At 45.3% G+C, this 21,827-nt stretch overlaps 1 protein-coding gene across 1 annotated transcript in view; it reads left to right on the top strand.

The window, feature by feature from the left end:
• Positions 1 to 1,257: 1,257 nt before the first annotated feature.
• lypla2 (lysophospholipase 2) overlaps positions 1,258 to 21,827 on the top strand; it is a 53,121-nt gene continuing 32,551 nt past the window's right edge. The window contains exons 1-4 of the mRNA XM_072501179.1: positions 1,258 to 1,347; positions 16,283 to 16,388; positions 17,307 to 17,338; positions 20,757 to 20,822. Coding sequence (XP_072357280.1) covers positions 16,311 to 16,388; positions 17,307 to 17,338; positions 20,757 to 20,822 — 176 coding nt within the window. The 5' untranslated portion in view covers positions 1,258 to 1,347; positions 16,283 to 16,310. The remainder of the gene's footprint in view (positions 1,348 to 16,282; positions 16,389 to 17,306; positions 17,339 to 20,756; positions 20,823 to 21,827) is intronic.

Below are 21,827 nucleotides of genomic sequence, written 5' to 3'. Positions count from 1 at the left end.
TGCATTTGAGAATGATTGCAGTCAGCAATTTCATATGTCATGGTGGCAATTAGTTGTCTTTAAAAGTACCCCCAATTCTCTCAGCAGAAGTGTAGATTCTCTTGCATTTAAAAGAAGTGATTTATCCTGAAATTCTCCATTGTGATGTGTGTGTCTCATGGGGATGCAGGCTGAGGATCTGCTTAGCCTTGGAGCTTTGCTCAACGGGCATCATTTTCTTGCCAACTTGGTTTCCTGGGCTTCTGAACCATTAAATGATCAGCTGACCTGGGACGGCCACCCCTAATCTAATTACCATCTACAACCACTTCATGAAGGGATCTCAACATTAGACATAGGTATATACAAACTGCACTACTGTGCAAATGTATAATAGTGCAATTACAGATTTTGTCATTCCAATCTTGGATTGTGAGATTGGAGAGCAATTGGACCGATATGCTACAGTGAAGTTCTGATCATTTCAAAACAGTAACTGATGGTGGCAGAAATGGAGGCAATTTGAAGTAAATACACCATGCAAGAAAATGACCACAACAGTAAAATGTGTTGCTTTAAATGTGACCCAGTATATGGATAACTGAAAAGAAGAATGAGCTTAGTTGAAGCATTGGACTACATTTAGATATAATATACACTGGCAAAAGTCTAGAAATCTCATGAATACATGTAGTAATGATTCAAATTATTTTAATTGGGTCATTTACCAAGCTTGATTATTTGATTGCACTGGATAGGAAAATAATTTGTTTACAACTTTTTTATTTCCAAATTTTCGTGAACTGAGTTAATTCTTTGAACTCACATTTTCTGCATTGGTGGGCCAAAGCTGTAAATTAGTAGTCCAGTGATTTAACCACTGCACTACCGTACGATCCAGGGACTAAAATGTGTTTACATGAGCTAGTGCCTCCTCCTGAACTTTCTCCAAATAACATATGTTAATCTTCCCCTTCACTTGAGTATTTGAGAATCCGCATCGAGGGGGTAACATATCTAACGATTCTCATCTTACCACACTGCTCAGAGGTTTGTTTTGGACCGCAGGAAGGGGGATTGGGTGTGGGAAGTAGGGAAAGGGCTGAGCTGTGACAATGCAACATTGCATTCGTGCTGCCAAATGGTCGACTTCAGAGTGTGGATCTAATGCCCAGGCGGTGCCTGCTGCATCTGCCGCTATGGAGCAGAGCGGACAGGAAGGTGCAGCTGGCTGCGGGGGAGATACACTGGGGTTCGGGGTGACGTTGCCTCTCTGGGAGCGGAAGTGGCCTCCGGTCATGTGACTCAACCGGAAATACCGGTCGATGTGAGGGAGGGCGCTGGGTGTTGGCGGCTCCGTGACAAAAGGTAAATGTTGGGTGTTATTGGGGGTGGGCTACAGCGATAGGGGGAGATGTCGGCGGGGCGGCGGTCACCACTGAGGGGCCCGGCGTCTCCTTGTGATGAATCGGCGGTTCAGCATCTCTTGTTCCGTCCGTCACAAGGCAGCAAATTACAGGGAAGCCGGGCCTCTGACTGCTCCATCCCGACCCCGGGGGCAAACCTCACCCCCCACATGACAGCTCTGGGGTTACTGTTGTGTTGATTGTGTTCTTAACGAACACGGTAGAGTTACAGGTTTAAAATGAACATCATGATGCAATGGGGCAAGGAAAGGAGGCGGGGTTTCACTTAGCAAAGCAAGGGGATGAGTAGGAAAATTGCAGGTCCGGTTACTGTACGTCAAAGTTGAAAATTCGAGTGTGGACCAACAGCAAACTGACTGAAAATGCAAATCACCATGTGTACCAGGCTTGTGTTCTCCACCCGCTCTTTAGTAGTGAGGCACGGACAACTTCAAGGCAACGAAATTGGCTGAACTGTTTCAACCTCTGCTGCCTCAGATGAATATTGGGTAACTCTGGCAAGGCAGTGCGGAATGTGGAAATACACCAACATGCACCGATCCCTGACATGTTTGCCGCCTTGAGTCAGAGGCGACTTCATTGACTCTATTATGAGCCTACTGGATGATGGCTGCATCTCCAAAAACATGCCCAGTGGTGAGCTTGATATCAGCACATCCATCGGGTTGCCCGTGCCTGCAAGTGAGACTTCAAGTTGACTGGATGAGGATTGGGGTCATTGCATGGGAAGTTCTTGCTGCTGACTGGAGTGTCTGGAGACAAGAAGTCAGGAAGGTAATGGAAAAGGGGGGCATATGGCGCAGTGGCTAGCACTGGGACTGCTGCGCTGAGGTCCCGGGTTTGAATCCCGGCCCGGGTCACTGTCCGTGTGGAGTTTGCACATTCTCCCCATGTCTGCGTGGGTTTCACCCCCACAACCCAAAGATGTGCAGGGTAGGTGGATTGGCCACGCTAAAATGCCCCTTAATTTGAAAAAAAAAAATTGTGTATTCTAAAAAAGAAAAAAGGAAGGTCATGGAAAAAAACAAAGTCAAAAGGAATGACCAAATGGTGGACAAGAGAGCCTGCCAGAAGAAGGAAAAAAAATCAGTTAACCGAGGGCCAATACAACTCAGTGTGCCAGCTGAGAAAGGGACTGCGACTCATGAATTGACATAACACACGGGTGCAGTACATTGTTTCCTGAGATTGAAAGATGCCAATAAAGGTTTTTCTGAGCTGTTCTCGCTCCTTCATAAGCATCAATGTGATATTGCAAGGGGAGTGCTACACTGTCTGACGTGCCATCTTTTTGACTAAACATCAAACCTAGACGTAAAACACCCATTGCAATTTTTTGATTAAGAACAAGAGAGCTCTAATAATAATCGTTTATTTTCACAAGTAGGCTTCAATGAAGTTACTGTGGAAAGCCCCCAGTCGCCACATTCTGGCACCTGTTCGGGAAGCCAGTGCGGGAATTGAACCCGCGCTGCTGGCCTTGTTCTGCATTACAAATCAGCTGTTTAGCCCACTGTGCTAAACCAGCCTACCTGGCATCTTAGCTATAATTTATCTACCAGCCAACATTAAACTGATCTGGTCATTGCTATATACAAGTAGCTGCTGTGTATCATATATTGCAATGCTGACCATATTTCAAATGTGCTTCATTGGCTGCAAAGCACTTTTTGATGCCCTGAAATTGTGAACTACTGGAAGGATGCAAATCTTTATTTCTTGCCATTTGGTTGGTCAACACAGCATATCCTGGATTGTAGCATTTATAGGTGTGTAAACATCAGTCACAGCTGTACCAATAGACTAAATATTCACCTGTGGATGCTTTATACACAGCTGTGTGTGAAAGAAAAAATAGGTGTGATCTATTCCCAACAGTGTGAATGGGAATTGATCCGTAACATTCAGTCAGTTGTGTGTGCTTTGTTTTGCATTCAGAAAATAACCTGAAGGTCAGTGCTTCAAATTCTTGGAGGAGTCAAATGATTTTGATGCTTCAGTTCTCCACACGGGTTCTTTGTTTTACTTGTTACACCAATGTGGAAAGATTGGCACATGCGGGACATTATTTACAGAATTCGTATTTCTGTAATATCTGCATAATTTCCAGCCAAACCTCTGCTTTCACCCAACAATCTGGTAGAACTTGCTGTGTTCAATTGTGGAATTTTTATTGTCTCAGCTGAAATCAGTAAAACCAACACAATACCGAGATTTGAAACTGAATTTTCTGATCTATGAGATTTTGTTGCATTTTGCGCTTTAGTTGGCTGTCAGAGAACTTGTACTTCTGTCAACCTTGTTACTGTCTGCAGTAAAAATAGAAATGACCAACGATCTGCAGAGCATCTGGCTTTCCAGTCTGCGTATAATAGAAATGGCCAACGATCTGCAGAGCATTGCTTTGGTTGCCAAGTTGGCTGTCAGAGAACCTGTACTTCTGTCAACCTTGGTGCTGTCTGCAGTAAAAATAGAATTGACCAGCGATCTGCAGAGCATCTGGCTTTCCAGTCTGTGTATTTAAATAAGATGCAAAGGACAATATGATCATATTCATATAAATAATGGTAATAAGGAACAACTTGAAGATATGAGAGGTGCTGTATGAAGGCAAATTGTGCTGGCAAACTGTATATGCAAGCTTATACTACATATTTAGTAAGTGGTCACGTGACTCTCCATCATCACTAAAGATAAAGTTGTTTTAAATTCATTTTCTGATGTGCAGTGGGATTAATTCCCATTGGATACAGTCTTCACAGTTCATTTGTGCCACTGTGGGTCTTTTCTACTTGTGAACTCTCTGAATGATTGTTGTTAATGCACTACATTGCTCCAATTACTTCTTCACATGCAGAATGCATTTGTCAATATTCATCATGCTTTTAATCTAAAAAGAAAATGTTCTTGCTGCATCAGGCCTCCTGATTTAAAATTCTTGATATTTTTAACATGAAATGTTATTGAGATCCTTCTGCACTCAATTCTTTGCATACAGAACACACATATTCATTTCAGAGAACCTGCCAACAGCCAGAACTCTTTGCACTCTGAGTAGATCCAAAAGCTCATTGATATTTCAACTACCCCCATTATATCCACTGTGCTGTAGAGCTATGTCTTGCATTAATCAAACACATTTATTAATTGGAATCAGGTTAATTATATCTGCATAATATATGAACTATTTGACAGAGTGGACAGTCAACTTAAATGTACATTTATAAATAATACAGTCAACATGGTGGTTATTAACCTTGTTATGGGTCAGGGTTTAGAGAATCCCAAAGTGTATCATGGAGTTCACCTGACCCACAACTTTTAATAGATTGTGGTATGGGGAGCACGCGGCCCACTCTACAGGTGTGGTACAGCAGAAATGGAAAAGTATTTTTCAAAACAAAACAATGTTTATTCTATGAACTCAAGTTAACCTTTTTAAAACAAACAGTGAATATCTTAGCAACCATTAATTCAAAGGTAACCCCCAGAAGAATACAACATTAAAGAATCCTTTAAGCTGTTCTTTTAACACCCAGAAGACTTAACAAACCTTTAAACGTAAGCATATCAGAGTTGACATTCACTACTGAAAACAGTTTTATAAGTCTTCTGAATTCACCAAATGATTAAGAGATGGCAGAGAGATCAACAGTACAGCTGCTTTGCCTGACTTCAGCTGCAACACACTGAAAAACCACACCAAAAAGACAGACTCGCCCCAGCTTTTCTCAAAGTGAAACTAAAAAGCAGAACCAGAGCTCAGCTCCACCCACACTCTGACATCACTGCAGTAACATGAGCAGCTAACCATTTCTTAAAGCAACATTCTCATGACAATCTGACAATGAGGTACAGTAGTCTTATATAACACAGAAGTAAAATACTCCGGGTGATGGAAATCTGAAATAAAAACAGAGAATGCTGGAAATGTTCAGCAGATCTGGCGGCATCTATGGTGAGAGAAACATGTTCCAATCAAGAAAAAGTGTGGGACCAACAAATCTAGTAAACTGCAGGATAGGTGAATTGGCCATGCTAAATTGCCCCTTAATTGGGGAAAAAAAGAATTGGTTACTCCAAATTTCTTTTAAAAAACAAATTTAGGGACTTCCGGGTGCGGCAATGACCAGCTGAGTCGCACGTTTCGGCAGCTCCCGGTGTAACGGACTTTTGGGCTCTTAATAAGAGCCCCAACGGCAATTTTAACGGCTAAAAGTACTGTGCGGTGAACCAGAAGGGAATCCCCCCTGGATACGGATGGAAAAAGGAGAGGAAGGTGGCCGGATTGAGGTGGATCCTTTAGAGCAGCGGCAAGGAAGGCAAGCAAAAACCAAGATGGCGTCGGAAGGTGGCAGTTTAATATGGGGCCCTGAACAACACGAGTTTTTGAAACGCTGCGTGGAAGAACTCAAAAAGGAAATGAAGAAGGAGCTGTTGGCCCCGATATTACAGGCGATCGAAGGGCTAAAGGAGGAGCAAAAGACCCAGGAGCGGGAGCTTCGGGTCGTGAAGGCAAAGGCTGCCGAGAATGAGGACGACATACAGGGCCTGGTGGTGAAGACGGAGATGCACGAGGCACACCATAAACGATGTGTGGAAAGGCTGGAGGCGCTGGAGAACAACGCGAGGAGGAACAACCTAAGGATTCTTGGCCTTCCTGAAGGTGCGGAGGGAGCGGACGTCGGGGCATATGTGAGCACGATGCTGCACTCGTTAATGGGAGCGGAGGCCCCGGCGGGTCCGCTGGAGGTGGAGGGAGCATACCGAGTGATGGCGCGAAGAGCGAGAGCAGAAGAAATTCCTAGAGCCATAGTGGTGAGATTCCTCCGTTTTAAGGACAGAGAGATGGTCCTTAGATGGGCAAAGAAAACTCGGAGCAGTAAGTGGGAGAATGCGGTGATCCGCGTATACCAAGACTGGAGTGCGGAGGTGGCGAGAAGGAGGGCGAGCTTTAATCGGGCCAAAGCGGTGCTTCACAAAAAGAAGATAAAATTCGGAATGCTGCAACCGGCAAGACTGTGGGTCACATATCAAGGGAGGCACCACTACTTTGAGACGGCGGATGAGGCGTGGACTTTTATCGTGGAAGAAAAATTGGAATGAGCGGGTTATTAAAAAAAAAGAACGTTTGAAACAAAGTGGTGGGATGAGTATGGGGGGCGAAGAAGGGGGGAAAGAGGAGTTTTATGTTATTAATCCTGCGATGTGGTAACTTTTCTCTCTTCCACAGGAGGTGGTGGGGGGAGGAAAGGAGGTGAAAGAGATGGGGCGTTGGCCATTGGGGGCGGGGCCAAGGGAGCAGCGCGGGCTCGGTTCCCGCGCTATGATAATCATGGCGGGAATAGGGAAGGAGGAAGGAGGGGGCATCGCACGGTGCGAGCCGAGGTCACGGGGGGAAGCCGAGGTCGGCCAGAGTTTGCTGACTTCTGGGAGCAACATGGGGGGTGTAACTACGCTAGTGGGGGATCTAGCGGGGGGGTGGGAGGGGGGAATTATTGGGCTGCTGCTGCTGGGGAGAGGGGGAGCTGGTATGGGGTGGGATGCGCGGGGGGGCACCGCCTGGGGGGGGGGACAGCTGTGTGGGAACCGGGTGAGGAGCTGGAAAAAGGGGATGGCTAATCGACAAGGGGGGGGGGTAAAAAGCCCCCCAACCCGGCTGATCACGTGGAACGTGAGAGGGCTGAACGGGCCGATAAAGAGGGCACGGGTACTCGCACACCTTAAGAAACTTAAGGCAGACGTGGTTATGTTACAGGAAACGCATTTGAAACTGATAGACCAGGTGAGACTACGCAAAGGTTGGGTGGGGCAGGTGTTCCATTCGGGGCTAGATGCGAAAAACAGGGGGGTGGCTATATTAGTGGGGAAGCAGGTAATGTTTGAGGCAAAGACTATAGTGGCGGATAGCGGGGGCAGATACGTGATGGTGAGTGGCAAACTACAGGGGGAGACGGTGGTTTTGGTAAATGTATATGCCCCGAACTGGGATGATGCCAATTTTATGAGGCGTATGCTAGGACACATCCCGGACCTAGAGGTGGGAAAGTTGGTAATGGGGGGAGATTTCAATACGGTGTTGGAACCAGGGCTGGACAGGTCGAGGTCCAGGACTGGAAGGAGGCCGGCAGCAGCCAAGGTGCTTAAAGATTTTATGGAGCAGATGGGAGGAGTAGACCCGTGGAGATTTAGCAGACCTAGGAGTAAGGAGTTTTCGTTTTTCTCCTATGTCCACAAAGTCTATTCGCGAATAGACTTTTATTTGGGAAGGGCGTTGATCCCGAAGGTGAGGGGAACGGAGTATACGGCTATAGCCATTTCGGATCACGCTCCACATTGGGTGGACTTAGAGATAGGGGAGGAAACAGAAGGGCGCCCACCCTGGAGAATTAGACATGGGACTAATGGCAGATGACGGGGTGTGTCTAAGGGTGAGGGGGTGCATTGAAAAGTACTTGGAACTCAATGACAATGGAGAGGTCCAGGTGGGAGTGGTCTGGGAGGCGCTGAAGGCAGTGGTTAGAGGGGAGCTGATATCAATAAGGGCACATAAAGGAAAGCAGGAGAGTAGGAAACGGGAGCGGTTGCTGCAAGAACTTCTGAGGGTGGACAGGCAATATGCGGAGGCACCGGAGGAGAGACTGTACAGGGAAAGGCAAAGGCTACACGTAGAATTTGACTTGCTGACAACGGGTACTGCAGAGGCACAGTGGAGGAAGGCACAGGGTGTACAGTACGAATATGGGGAGAAGGCGAGCAGGTTGCTGGCCCACCAATTGAGGAAAAGGGGAGCAGCGAGGGAAATAGGGGGAGTGAGGGATGAGGAAGGAGAGATGGAGCGGGGAGCGGAGAGAGTGAATGGAGTGTTCAAGGCATTTTATAAAAAATTATACGAAGCTCAACCCCCGGATGGGAGGGAGAGAATGATGGGCTTTCTGGACCGGCTGGAATTTCCCAAGGTGGGGGAGCAGGAAAGGGTGGGACTGGGAGCACAGATTGAAATAGAGGAAGTAGTGAAAGGAATTCGGAGCATGCAGGCGGGGAAGGCTCCGGGACCGGATGGATTCCCAGTTGAATTTTACAGGAAATATGTGGACTTGCTCGCCCCGCTACTGATGAGGACCTTTAATGAGGCAAAGGAAAGGGGACAGCTGCCCCCGACTATGTCTGAGGCAACGATATCGCTTCTCCTAAAGAAGGAAAAGGACCCGCTGCAATGCGGGTCCTATAGACCTATTTCCCTCCTAAATGTAGACGCTAAGATTCTGGCCAAGGTAATGGCAATGAGGATAGAGGATTGTGTCCCGAGGGTGGTCCATGAGGACCAAACTGGGTTTGTGAAGGGGAGACAGCTGAATACAAATATACGGAGGCTGCTAGGGGTAATGATGATGCCCCCACCAGAGGGGGAAGGGGAGATAGTGGTGGCGATGGATGCCGAGAAAGCATTTGATAGAGTGGAGTGGGATTATCTGTGGGAGGTGCTGAGGAGATTTGGTTTTGGAGATGAGTATGTTGGATGGGTGCAGCTGTTGTATAGGGCCCCAGTGGCGAGTGTGGTCACGAATGGACGGGGATCTGCATACTTTCGGCTCCATAGAGGGGCAAGGCAGGGATGCCCTCTGTCCCCATTACTGTTTGCACTGGCGATTGAGCCCCTGGCAATAGCATTGAGGGGTGCCAAGAAGTGGAGGGGAGTACTTAGAGGAGGAGAAGAACACCGGGTATCTCTCTATGCGGATGACTTGTTATATGTAGCGGACCCGGCGGAGGGGATGCCAGAGATAATGCGGACACTTAGGGAGTTTGGAGAATTCTCAGGATATAAACTGAACATGGGGAAAAGTGAGTTGTTTGTGGTGCATCCAGGGGAGCAGAGCAGAGAAATAGAGGACTTTCCGCTGAGGAAGGTAACGAGGGACTTTCGTTACTTGGGGATCCAGATAGCCAAGAATTGGGGTACATTGCATAGGTTAAATTTAACGCGATTGGTGGAACAAATGGAGGAGGACTTCAAGAGATGGGACATGGTATCCCTGTCACTGGCAGGGAGGGTGCAGGCAGTTAAAATGGTAGTCCTCCCGAGATTCCTCTTTGTGTTTCAGTGACTCCCGGTGGTGATCACGAAGGCTTTTTTCAAAAGGATCGAAAAGAGTATCATGAGTTTTGTGTGGGCCGGGAAGACCCCGAGAGTGAGGAAGGTATTCTTACAGCGTAGTAGGGATTGGGGGGGGCTGGCACTACCGAGCCTAAGTGAGTACTACTGGGCCGCCAATATTTCAATGGTGAGTAAGTGGATGGGGGAAGAGGAGGGAGCGGCATGGAAGAGATTGGAGAGGGCGTCCTGTAGGGGGACTAGCCTACAAGCTATGGTGACGGCCCCATTGCCGTTCTCACCGAAGAAATACACCACAAGCCCGGTGGTGGTGGCGACTTTGAAAATTTGGGGACAGTGGAGACGGCATAGGGGAAAGACGGGAGCCTTGGTGGGGTCCCCGATAAGAAACAACCATAGGTTTGCCCCGGGGAGAATGGATGGGGGATTTGGAATATGGCAAAGAGCAGGAGTAACGCAACTGAAAGATCTGTTTGTGGATGGGAAGTTCGCAAGTCTGGGAGCGCTGACCGAGAAATATGGGTTGCCCCAAGGGAATGCATTCCGGTATATGCAACTGAGGGCTTTTGCGAGGCAGCAGGTGAGGGAATTCCCGCAGCTCCCGACGCATGAGGTGCAGGACAGAGTAATCTCAAAGACATGGGTGGGCGACGGTAAGGTGTCAGATATATATAGGGAAATGAGGGGGAGATTATGGTAGATGAGCTGAAAGGGAAATGGGAAGAAGAGCTGGGGGAGGAGATTGAGGAGGGGCTGTGGGCGGATGCCCTAAGTAGGGTAAACTCATCGTCCTCGTGTGCCAGGCTAAGCCTGATTCAATTTAAGGTGTTACACAGGGCGCATATGACTGGAGCACGGCTCAGTAAATTTTTTGGGGTAGAGGATAGGTGTGCGAGATGCTCGAGAAGCCCAGCGAATCACACCCACATGTTCTGGTCATGTCCGGCACTACAGGGGTTCTGGGTGGGGGTGACAAAGATGCTTTCGAAAGTAATGGGGGTCCAGGTCGAACCAAGCTGGGGGTTGGCTATATTTGGGGTTGCACAAGAGCCGGGAGTGCAGGAGGCGAGAGAGGCCGATGTTTTGGCCTTTGCGTCCCTAGTAGCCCGGCGCAGGATACTGTTGATGTGGAAGGAAGCCAAGCCCCCGGGGGTGGAGACCTGGATAAATGACATGGCAGGGTTTATAAAGCTGGAACGGATTAAGTTCGTCCTAAGGGGATCGGCTCAAGGGTTCAGCAGGCGGTGGCAACCGTTCGTCGAATACCTCACAGAAAGATAGAGGGAATGGAAAAGAAGAAGGCAGCAGCAGCAGCCCGGGGGGGGGGGGGGAGGAACCAGAAGGAGTCTCAGGGTTATTAATATATATGTATAGGTCGTTGCTATAAATAATTGTATATTGGATTGTTAAACCATATTTTTGGAGAGTGTTTATCTGAGACAAGGCAGTTGCCATTCAGTTTTAGTTTTCGTTTTTGTTATATATTATTTATTCTTTGTTTATAAAACAGGTCATTGTTATTTATACTGTTATATTATTGTGTAAAGGATACACAATGTACTGTGATGGTTGACCAAAAATTTTCAATAAAATATTCTTAAAAAAAACCAAATTTAGTATGTTGCTAACTTTCCGGTTAGTTCAATTGCTCTGTTTTATTACCTTTGCTCTCGAGTCGCCAGGTATCTTTATGATACTGCCACGAGGTTCAAGTCCAAGTAATGATCAATAACTCAATACACCGATTAGTAAGATTCAAATCAAAGCACATTTATTATACACAGTAATCGCTACTCATGCACAAATTCTACGTCTAAGCTACTTCTACAACTAACAGGCCTATACTTAACTTCGGACTGGCCCTCCAGGTCAGGGAACAAATGGCCTTTCGTTCGGGTTCTGAGTCTGCGGGATTCGAAGTTGGTACAGATTGGTAGCTAGGAGCGCCTATCTCGTAGCGAGCGTTGAATTAAGACTTACTTCTTTCGGTGGTCACTACACCGGTCACGGTCAAGGTTGGGTCGCGTTGCTGGGTGACCCGGGCAGAACGAAGAGAGCGAGTTGAACTTGGCTTAACTTTATAGTCCCCAGGGGCTTCCCGCCTTTCGGGGCGGACCCTGTACCTGGTTCTAGATAATTGGACTTCGTTCCAATCGCTTGGTTCGATTTCTCCAATACTGGAGCGGTTCCCTGATCGATGGGCGGTCTTGAGGTGTTCGTTACCCTCTTTTGTGTTGGCTCCTGCTGGCGTCGGGGAGTCTGGCTTAGTTTTGTGTCCCCCAAATGTTGCTATTGTTCCTGGGGATTGCTCATTAGTATGTAGATGGCTGCTACATTATTATGCTGATGGTCGCTGGTATCGATGCTGTCTGGGCTTTTGCAGAGTTAAATACACAGCAAACCTGCACCTGCTGGTTTCTGCCTGTGTTGGCTGAATTTCCCTTCAGCCTTTGCCGTTCGCCATTTTAAATCGGGAGTTGGCCAATTTAGGTGGCTACATAGTAATTGCTGGATATCGATATACAGCATTGGATAAGAATAAAAATGGAGGCTTATGGCAGATATCAAGGGCTCAAAACAGCAGACTCCCTAGAGGCATATAGAATGTGCAAAAGGGAACTTAAGGAAACGAGGAGAGCAAAAAGGGGACATGAAAGGACACTGGCAAGTAAAATAAAGGAAAATCCTAAGTTGTTTTACAAGTATATTAGGGTAAAAGGATAACTAGGGAAAGAGAAGGGCCCATTAAAGGCCACAGTGGTAATTTGTGTGTGGAGCTGGAGGTCGGAGTTAGGGTTTTAAATGAATACTTTGTGTTGGTGTTCACTTGTGAGAAGGATGATGTAGAGATAGACATCAGGAAGAAGGACAGTGATAAAATTAAAGAGATTAACACAGACAATGAGGAAGTTCTGAGTGGTCTGGCATGCTTAAAAATAGACAAATCTCCAGGGCCGGAGGAAACACATCCCAGGCTGTTGAGTGATGCAAGGGAGGAAATAGCAGGGCGCTGGCAATAATTTTCAATTCCTCTCTGGCCACAGGAGAGGTTGCCGGAGGACTGGGGGATAGCCAGTGTTGCACCATTATTCAGGAAGGGATAAACCAGGAAACTACAGATCAGTCAGGGTAACCTCAGTGGTGAGGAAACTATTGGAAGCAATTCTGAGAGACAGAATTAATCTGCATTTGGGGAGGCAGGGATTGCTCAAGAACAGTCATGTCTGACCAACTTGTTTGAGTTTTTGAAGAAATGACCAGGTGTGTAGATGAGGGAAATGGATTTGACTGGCCTACTTGGACTGCAGCAAGGCTTTTGATAAGGCCCCACATGGGAGACTGATAGCGAAGGTAGGAGCCCATGGGACCCAAGGAAATTTGGCAAATTGGATCCTGAATTGGCTGAGTGGCAGGAAGCAGAGGGTGACTCCTTGTACACCCTATACACACAATACTGTGTGGCAAAATTTGGCTACAACTCCATCTACAGATTTGCTGATGACACGACCGTAGTGGGTCGGATCTCAAACAACGATGAGTCAGAATACAGGAGGGAGATAGAAAACATAGTGGAGCGGTGTAACGACAACAAGGTCTCCCTCAATGTCAGCAAAACTAAAGAGCTGATCATTGACTTCAGGAAGCAAAGTACACACCCCTGTCTGCATCAATGGTGCGAGGTGGAGATGGTTGACAGCTCCAAATTCCTAGGTGTGCACATCACCAACAATCTATCCTGGTCCATTCACATCGACCCTACGACCAGGAAAGCACAACAGCGCCTATACTTCCTCAGGAAACTAAGGAAATTCAGCATGTCTGCATTGACTCTTACCAACCTTTACAGTTGCACTATTGAAAGCATCCTATCTGGCTGCATCACAACCTGGTTTGGCAATTTCTCGGCCCAAGACTGTAAGAAAGTATAGAGAGTCATGAGCACAGTCCAGTCCATCACGCGAATCTGCCTCCCATCCGTTGACTGTCTACACCTCCTGCTGCCTTGGGAAAGCGGGCAGCATAATCAAAGGCCCCTCCCACCTGGTTTACTCACTCTTCCAACTTCTTCCACCGGGCAGGAATTACAAAAGTCTGAGAACATGCACAAACAGATTCAAAGACAGCTTCTTCCCCACTGTTACCAGTGACTGCTGCAAGACTGCTAAATGACCCTCTTATGGACCGAACTGATCTCTTCATCCATCTTCTCTACTGAGTAGTACTACACTTTTGTACGCTTCACCCGATGCCTGTGTCTATATATTTACATTGTGTATTTATGTTTGCCCTTTTTTTTTTCATGTATGGAATGATCTGTCAGAACTGTAAGCAGAACAATACTTTTCACTGTACCTCAGTACGCCTGACAATAAACAAATCCAATCCAATGATGGTCAAGCGGTGTTTTTCTGACTGGAAGCCTGTGTACGGTGGTGTCCTGCAGAGATCGGTGTTGGACCCTTGCTGTTTGTGGTTTATATAAATGAGTTAGACATGAATGTAGGAGGGTTGATCAGTAAGTTGGCAGATGATGTGAAAATTAGTGGGATGGTAAATAGTGAGGAGGATAGCCTTCGGTTACAGAGGGATTATAGATGGGCTGATCAGATGGGCTGATCAGTGGCAAATGGAATTAATTCCGGATAAGTGTGAGTTGATGCACATGGGCAGGGCAAACAAGGCAAGAGAATACATGATAAATGCAGGACCCTGGGAAGCACCGAGGATCAGAGGAACCTTGGTGTGCCTCAGAGGTCCCTTAAAGTAGCACAGCAGATGGATACAGTGATTAGGAAGGCATTTGGTGTAGTTGCCTTTATTAGCCAAGGCATAGGGTTTAAGAGAAGAGAGGGAGTATTGTGTGCCATTCTGGAATCTGCATTATAGGAGGGGTGTGACAGCACTTCAAAGGATGCAAAGGCGATTTAACAGGTGATTTCCTGGGCTAAAACTCCTGGGCATAGAGTTTCAGCTACGAAGAGAGATTGGATAGACTGGGATTGTTTTCCTTGGAGCAGAGGAGATTAAGGGGGTCATGATTGAGATGTATACTATTACGAGGGTCATGGATAGAGTAATCAGGAAGAAACCTTTCCCCTTGGTGGAAGGATCAATGACCAGAGGGCATAGATTTAAGGTAAGGGACATGGAGAAGATATTTCTACCAGTAGGAGAAACTGGAACCCGAGGGCACAGCCTCAGACTGAAAAGATGAAATTTTAAAACAGATCAGCAATTTCTTTAGCCAGAGGGTGGTGAATCTATGGAACTCATTGCCACAGAAGGCTGTGGAGGCCATGTTACTATCTTTAAGACAGAGATAGATAGGTTTTTGATTAATAAGGGGATCAGGGGTTATGGGAAGAGGCAGGAGAATGGGGATGAGAAACATATCGGCCATGATTGAATGACGGAATATACTCGAAGGACCAAATGGCCTAATTCTGCTCCTATTTCTTATGGGGCAGGAGGTTTAGAGGGATGTAAGGAAAACCTTTTTCACCCAGAGAGTGGTGGGAGTCTGGAACTCACTGTCTGAAAGGGTGGTGGAGGCAGAGACCCTCATAAGAAGTATTTTAAGAAGTATTTAGATGTGCACTAGCGATGCCATGGTATGCAAGACTATGGGCCAAGCGCTAGAAAATGGGATTAGAATAGTTAGGTGGTTGTTTTTGACAGGTGCAGACACAATGGACCAAAGGGTCTTTTCTGTGCTGTAGATCTCTATGTCAGATAAAGCCTCGCATACTTCAGAATATTTATGCCAGAGAGCAATCTGTTTATTTCCTAAAAGTTGTTTGAACCCTACCTACATTGTAAAAAATCAGTGTTTCTAGTCCTTTGACCTTGGCACACATTCCCTTTTTCCCCATCCCAAACTGGGCAATATGTCTGAAATAAAAGCAAATTACTGCGGATGCTGGAATCTGAAACCAAAGAGAAAATGCTGGAAAATCTCAGCAGGTCTGGCAGCGTCTGTAAGGGGAGAAAAGAGTTAACGTTTCGAGTCCCGATGACCCTTTGTTGCTTTGACAAAGGGTCATCTGGACTCGAAACGTTAACTCTTTTCTCTCCGTACTGATGCTGCCAGACCTGCTGAGATTTTCCAGCATTTTCTTTTGGGCAATATGTCTATTTGACCACCTTGTGGGTGCCATTGTCACATTGTCATTGGACATTCGAAGCTGTGCTTCAGGGTCCTGAAGATGAAATGTTTTACTCTAACCAGGGACAAACCAATCGTTGAAGCAAACCAATAAAAGTGAGGGCTGGTAGGGTGCTTCATCTTCTGATCTTTGGTTAGGTGTCAAGTACTTGGCAGCTGGGGTTACAAGCTTACCTTATATTGGAATACTATATCTCAGCAATCTAACTGGGAGTTTCAATTGATTTAATAGTGAAATAAATACTGTTTTAATTAGCTTGCTAATGAAACTAAACACAAAGTATGCACAGTAAAACAGAACTCATTGTGGTTTGTGCTGAAAATAAAAATTAAACCTCAGCAATAATGAGACTCCAGGTTATGTTTTGAGGGCTGATTATCAATTTATTAGTCAACGCTAAGTTTTTTTACTCTTTGCGTAGGATAAATAATTAAATAAAATAGATTGTGTTCCTGATGGTGAGTTTGGGTATCTCTGGATATGAGATGAAAACTTGTGTTGTTAATCTAGTGTTCTGAGTGCTGTAATTAGCAGATGTGCTACTGGAAGGGCTACCCCTGTTTCTTACTCTGGTTTCATGTGTCTGCCTGCAGGTTTCACAGTTGGCATTTGTGTCGTTGTATGTGTGGTAACAACATGTCATTGCCGCTGCTCAATGAGGCTGCAACCGTGTCTGCAACAGAACGGGAAACTGCAGTGGTAAGAAATCTGTTCTCTTGCTCTGCCCTATATCTGTACTGTGATGGTATCTGCTGGAATCTGATTTTTGTGAGACATTTCAGATTTATAATATAGCCTCCTGAGTCCCTTGATGTGACCTTTGAAGTCTTGCAGTTTTGAAGGGAATCTTGTATTAGTTATTGCTCAGTTAATACACATAGGGTCTGGCCGTTGCTGCAATGTCCTTTCAACTCTAGCCTTGAATTTGAACCAGAAATCTCTGGCTTTTATGAAATCTGCAAGCATCACATTTAGTATGTTGAGCTTTGCTTCACTATTTAAACTTGTATGAATAATTTGTTTCTGTTTTATCTGGAAGGAAAAAACGATGTGAAGCGGTTGTTTTCCACATGGCGAGAGCAGCTGTGGAAAGTTTATTAGTACTTTAGCACTCTGTCACAGGCACGCTACATATTGCTGCCTGAAATTCGATTGAATCTGTAGTTTGTCTATTTTAAGCTTCCATCTTCCTTAAATCCCAGAATAATGGCTGAACACCAACTTAAAGAATAGTGCTTCAATTTAACTTGCAAAAAACTTCCCCTATAAATATATTTTTGATCATCTTTTGTAGTTTTCCCTCTGTATTTTGGGCAGCAATTGAGATGTCCAAATTTACTGTTGACCCATCTTGGAGTGTGTGTGGGTAGTTAATTGTATGCAGGGTTCTGCAGTGCCACTTTTGAGATTAATGGCGGACCAGTGGAGTTACAGTTATTATCTTCTCATGGCTGTAATCAGTTTGAAATCTCACTCCTTGATGCCCCCAGACAGCTTTAATTAAACATTCTGTATTTGGCACTTTTCTGTTAGATTAGAATTATCATGGCTCTGATGATTTGGCTCCTGTTATTTTGTGCTGGTATGAAGTCACTGTGTTTGGGTTGTGTTTTACAGGTTATTTTCCTGCATGGGCTTGGAGACACTGGGTGAGTTTTTTCTTGCTGAAAAGTGGACAGAAGTTGACCAATTTCATAATTCTAATTGGAATAAAATGACTTAAATACCAACGGACTTTGTGATTTGACAATTTAAGTAGACCTTTTTCGAAAGCTAAACCTCTTTCTGTTCTAGTTACCTTTCATTTCCCCTGATGCAGTCTGTATCTTCCACAAAGATTCCTTCAGCTGATGCAGTGGAATGGAAGTTTTTCAATATGTAGCTAGAAGATGCCCTTGAAATTGGAAGAGAGACACAGTTCCCTTCACCCCTCCCCCCTCCCAAACACTTGCATAAAGTGCTTCCTGTATGCTACAGTTAGGATCTAATTCCTTTGTTGGCTTAGCAACCATATCCAGTGACTATGACCAGACAGACTATAAAACCCAGATTCAATTCCTGATCTGTACTGAGTTACCTGATGTCAGCCAGATTGGCATTAGAAGTGCTGCAGTTCACCTCCACTCTCTTTGGGTTCCTGATCACTATTGTGAAACTCTGAACGTGAGCATTGGGCAGGGACAGGAATGAGATTCTATGTAATGGATACTTGCTATTGTTGCGCCGTGAAGCAGCAATGCCAACCACTGTGCCATCGTGCTGCCCTCTCTATATTTTTTAAAACATTTTTGATGTCAGTGAAAAGTGCTGAGTTGAAGCCAGATGTTTCCCTACAGAGGAGGTAAACTGGAGGATGTCAGACCAGGCTAGGTTTGCGCATCACATTGCTGAATGATGACTGCAATCTCAATTCCAACCATTTCTATCTTTGATCATTCTGCTGTTATGATTGATTTACTTTGTCACTTTCTAAACTTTTCCCGTATCAATTTTTATTTTGCACCTATAGTCTGACTGCTAACCAAGAAGTATGTGTGCTAATATTTCTTCTGTCATCCCTGTTGCTGCTCCTTGGATATTTTGAATGAAAACCTCTGCCTTCTATAAGTAAACGTATCTCCATTTATTCAATTTGCCTTTTCTACCACTCATCTTCTTAATTCTCCTTTTTTCTCAAGCAACATCAAAGCGTAACGTGCCCTTTTGAAATCACCATTCTTGCTTCTTCATTATTCACCACCAGCAGTGGCTCGATAGCTACTATGAATCAGACTAACATTGATAGAAAATTATTTGCTTTCCTAAATGAGAATACCAGCAAATGTGGTCATCACAGGGCAGCACGGTGGCGCAGTGGTTAGCATTGCTGCCTCATGGTGCCGAGGTCCCAGGTTCGATCCCGGCTCTGGGTCACTGTCCGTGTGGAGTTTGCACATTCTCCCCGTGTTTGCGTGGGTTTCGCCACCACAACCCAAATATGTGCCGGGTAGGTAGATTGGCCACGCTAAATTGTCCTTTAATTTGAAAAAATAAATTGAGTGCACTAAATTTATTTGTTTTTAAAATGTGGTCATGACATTATTCAGTTTAAATCAAATTTAACTCTTAATGTGTCAACCTCTTGCATTCTTATTACGGACTAATGTTTGCCACTTTAAAATTCCCCCGACAAATCATATTCAATGCAGTTCTATCTTGTTTGGCACTTTAACTCGGGTAGTTGCAATAGTCTTTAACAATTCTTTGGCCTAAGGGCAACATGGTGGCGCAGTGGTTAGCGCTGAGGACCCAGGTTTGATCACGACCCCAGGTCACACTCAAGTGTGGAGTTTGCACATTCTCCCCGTATCTGCGTGTGTCTCACCCCCACAACCCAAAGGTGTGCAGTGTAATTGGATTGGCCACACAAAATTGCCCCTTAATTGGGGGGGAAAAATTCTTTGGCTGAGAAATTTGATAATATAGTGCCTCGATTTCAGGTGCTAAATGAGCACCCAAGCCTCCAATTTACAGGCAGGAATTGTATGCTAATTATGGGTGGGGAATGAGTCACCTATCATTGATGCAAACAAAATAATTGGCATCAAGGGCCCAATTCTGAAAAGGGCTCAAGTGTATGTGTCTGTGTGTGTGTGTGTGTGTGTGTCTGTCTGTGTGTGTGTCTGTCTGTGTGTGTGTCTGTCTGTCTCTTGGCTCAGGTTTCACCATTACTTGTGTTTAATAACTGTTTCATAGAATTTACAGTGCAGAAGGAGGCCATTCGGCCCATCGAGTCTGCACCGGCTCTTGGAAAGAGCGCCCTACCCAAGGTCAACACCTCCACCCTATCCCCATAACCCAGTAAACCCCACCCAACACTAAGGGCAATTTTGGACACTAAGGGCAATTTACCATGGCCAATCCACCTAACCTGCACATCTGTGGACTGTGGGAGGAAACCGGAGCACCCGGAGGAAACCCACGCGCACACGGGGAGGATGTGCAGACTCCGCACAGACAGAGACCCAAGCCGGAATCGAACCTGGGACCCTGGCGCTGTGAAGCAATTGTGCTATCCACAATGCTACCGTACTGCCCTTCTACCTCAAGTAGTAAATGTCTTAATCAGCCTGAATCACATGGGCGGCACGATAGCACAGTGAGTAGCACTGTTGCTTCACAGCACTAGGGTCCCAGGTTCGATTCCTGGCTTGGGCCACAGTCTGTGCGGAGTCTGCACATTCCAATTCTCCCTTCTGTCTGTCTCCTGCTGCTCTGCAATTCTCCTAACCAGGTCAATAATTTGCCCTCGATTCCAACTTTAATCAGCTGTCTCTTATGAGGGACTTTATTAAATGCCTTTTGATAGTTCATATAAATAACATCTGTACATAATTCCCCTGTCCTTCATCACCTTTTCAAAAGTTTTTATCAGGTTCGTCATGCAGGACAAATTCATCACAAATTGATACTGGTTTACTTTGCTCAGCTTAAAGTTTTCTTAATGTTCAGTCACTTGATCTTTAATTATAGACTCTCTCTATTTCTCAATGACAGATGACTGAGCGGTCTATAATCCTCACGCTTTCTTCCTTAAATTCAACTTCCACACATAACTAACCTCCTATTGACCGACAAAGAGGCCATCAGACTCTGTAATGGACTAATAGCTGGTCAGACAGGGGTGTCTCGAAGAACAATGGATCTGGGGAATCCTGTGCATTCCAACTAACGAGTTTAAGTCTGACTGGGACAATGTAACTCCGGCAAGTGTGAGCGTATCCCTGTGACTCTGTGCTAGCAGGTTTTTTATTGCCTCAGTCTGTTTAACCTCTACGTTACCTGCTACATTGGGGTCTCATTTCTGGACCTAATTGCCTAATATCTCCCTTGCGTAACACTGCCTTAAATCTCATAACCTCCGTCAAATCTCTCTTAGATCTCCTTTTCTCCAAGGCAAACAGCCCCAGTTTCTCCAGCCCTCACCTTGTAGCTAAAATCCCTCATTCCTGGAATTATTTTGTATTTGTGTAGCTGTTGCATATTTATTGCATTGTGGAGCTGAACAGTTTAAATTCTTCTTTTCAGACATGGTTGGGCCGAATCGCTATCCTCAATCCGACTTCCCTATATCAAATATATCTGTCCTCATGCGTAAGTGCTGTTCAATTTGTGTGAAATTTGTTGATAAATGCTTTTTATTATTTTTAAGGGGCTTTTCACAGAAACTTCATTGAAGCCTACTTGTGACAATAAGCGATTATTATTATTTTTAAGTGTTTAATTTGAAACATTGAATTGTTGATGACACTCGAAGATGAAAGTAAGAATCTTGGTGGTAGGATTGAAAAAATGTGGTACGTCACGTTTGCCCTTGTTATTACTCATTACTGTTAATCGGAATTGTCAGAGCCTAGCAATCATATAACAGCTGTGGCTTGTTTAAAAAGGAATATGAAACCTTTTTGAGCTAGAGCCAGATATGCTCAAAACCAGTGTATGTGATCCTGTGGAAAGATGAATGACTTTCAACCCCACACTGGTTAGGGCAGCACGGTGGTAGCACTCTAGTTTCACAGCGCCGAGGTCCCAGGTTCGATCCCGGCTCTGGGTCACTGTCCGTGTGGAGTTTGCACATTCTCCCCGTGTCTGCGTGGGTTTCACCCCCACAACCCAAAGATGTGCAGGGTAGGTGGATTGAACACGCTAATTTGGCCCTTAATTGGAAAAAATGAATTGGGTACCCTAAATTTATTTTTTAAAAACCACACTGGTTTAAACTCCAGCAGTTTTAATTATTTGATTTTCCTCCTTTTTGCCCTCTCCTGAGCACATCGATAACTTGCTTGGGCTATAGAGCCACAAATCGAGTAGGTCAAGAAAACCGCTCCAGTGTATGTATGACCCTCAACAACAAATTATGGCAAAACTATTCACTCACCAGACGCATCATAGCCAAGCGTGATCCTGTCCTACCAGGATATGAACACGTGTGCATTTCCAATATGCATCACAGTTTTGGGGCGGAATCTGCCCTTTTTTTCCCTACACAGCCTAGAGTAATTCCTTACAATTGCTGCCACGTGCTAGAAATGAGCTAACTCGACATGGTCCAAATGGCTCAATTAATCATCCTAAACCTGCTGAGATGTTAGGGCA

This window comes from Scyliorhinus torazame, chromosome 1 (assembly GCF_047496885.1).
Source record: "Scyliorhinus torazame isolate Kashiwa2021f chromosome 1, sScyTor2.1, whole genome shotgun sequence".
In the NCBI taxonomy this organism is placed as follows: domain Eukaryota; kingdom Metazoa; phylum Chordata; class Chondrichthyes; order Carcharhiniformes; family Scyliorhinidae; genus Scyliorhinus; species Scyliorhinus torazame.
Note: the sequence above shows the minus strand (reverse complement) of the source record. Positions and strands in the feature narration are given on the sequence as shown.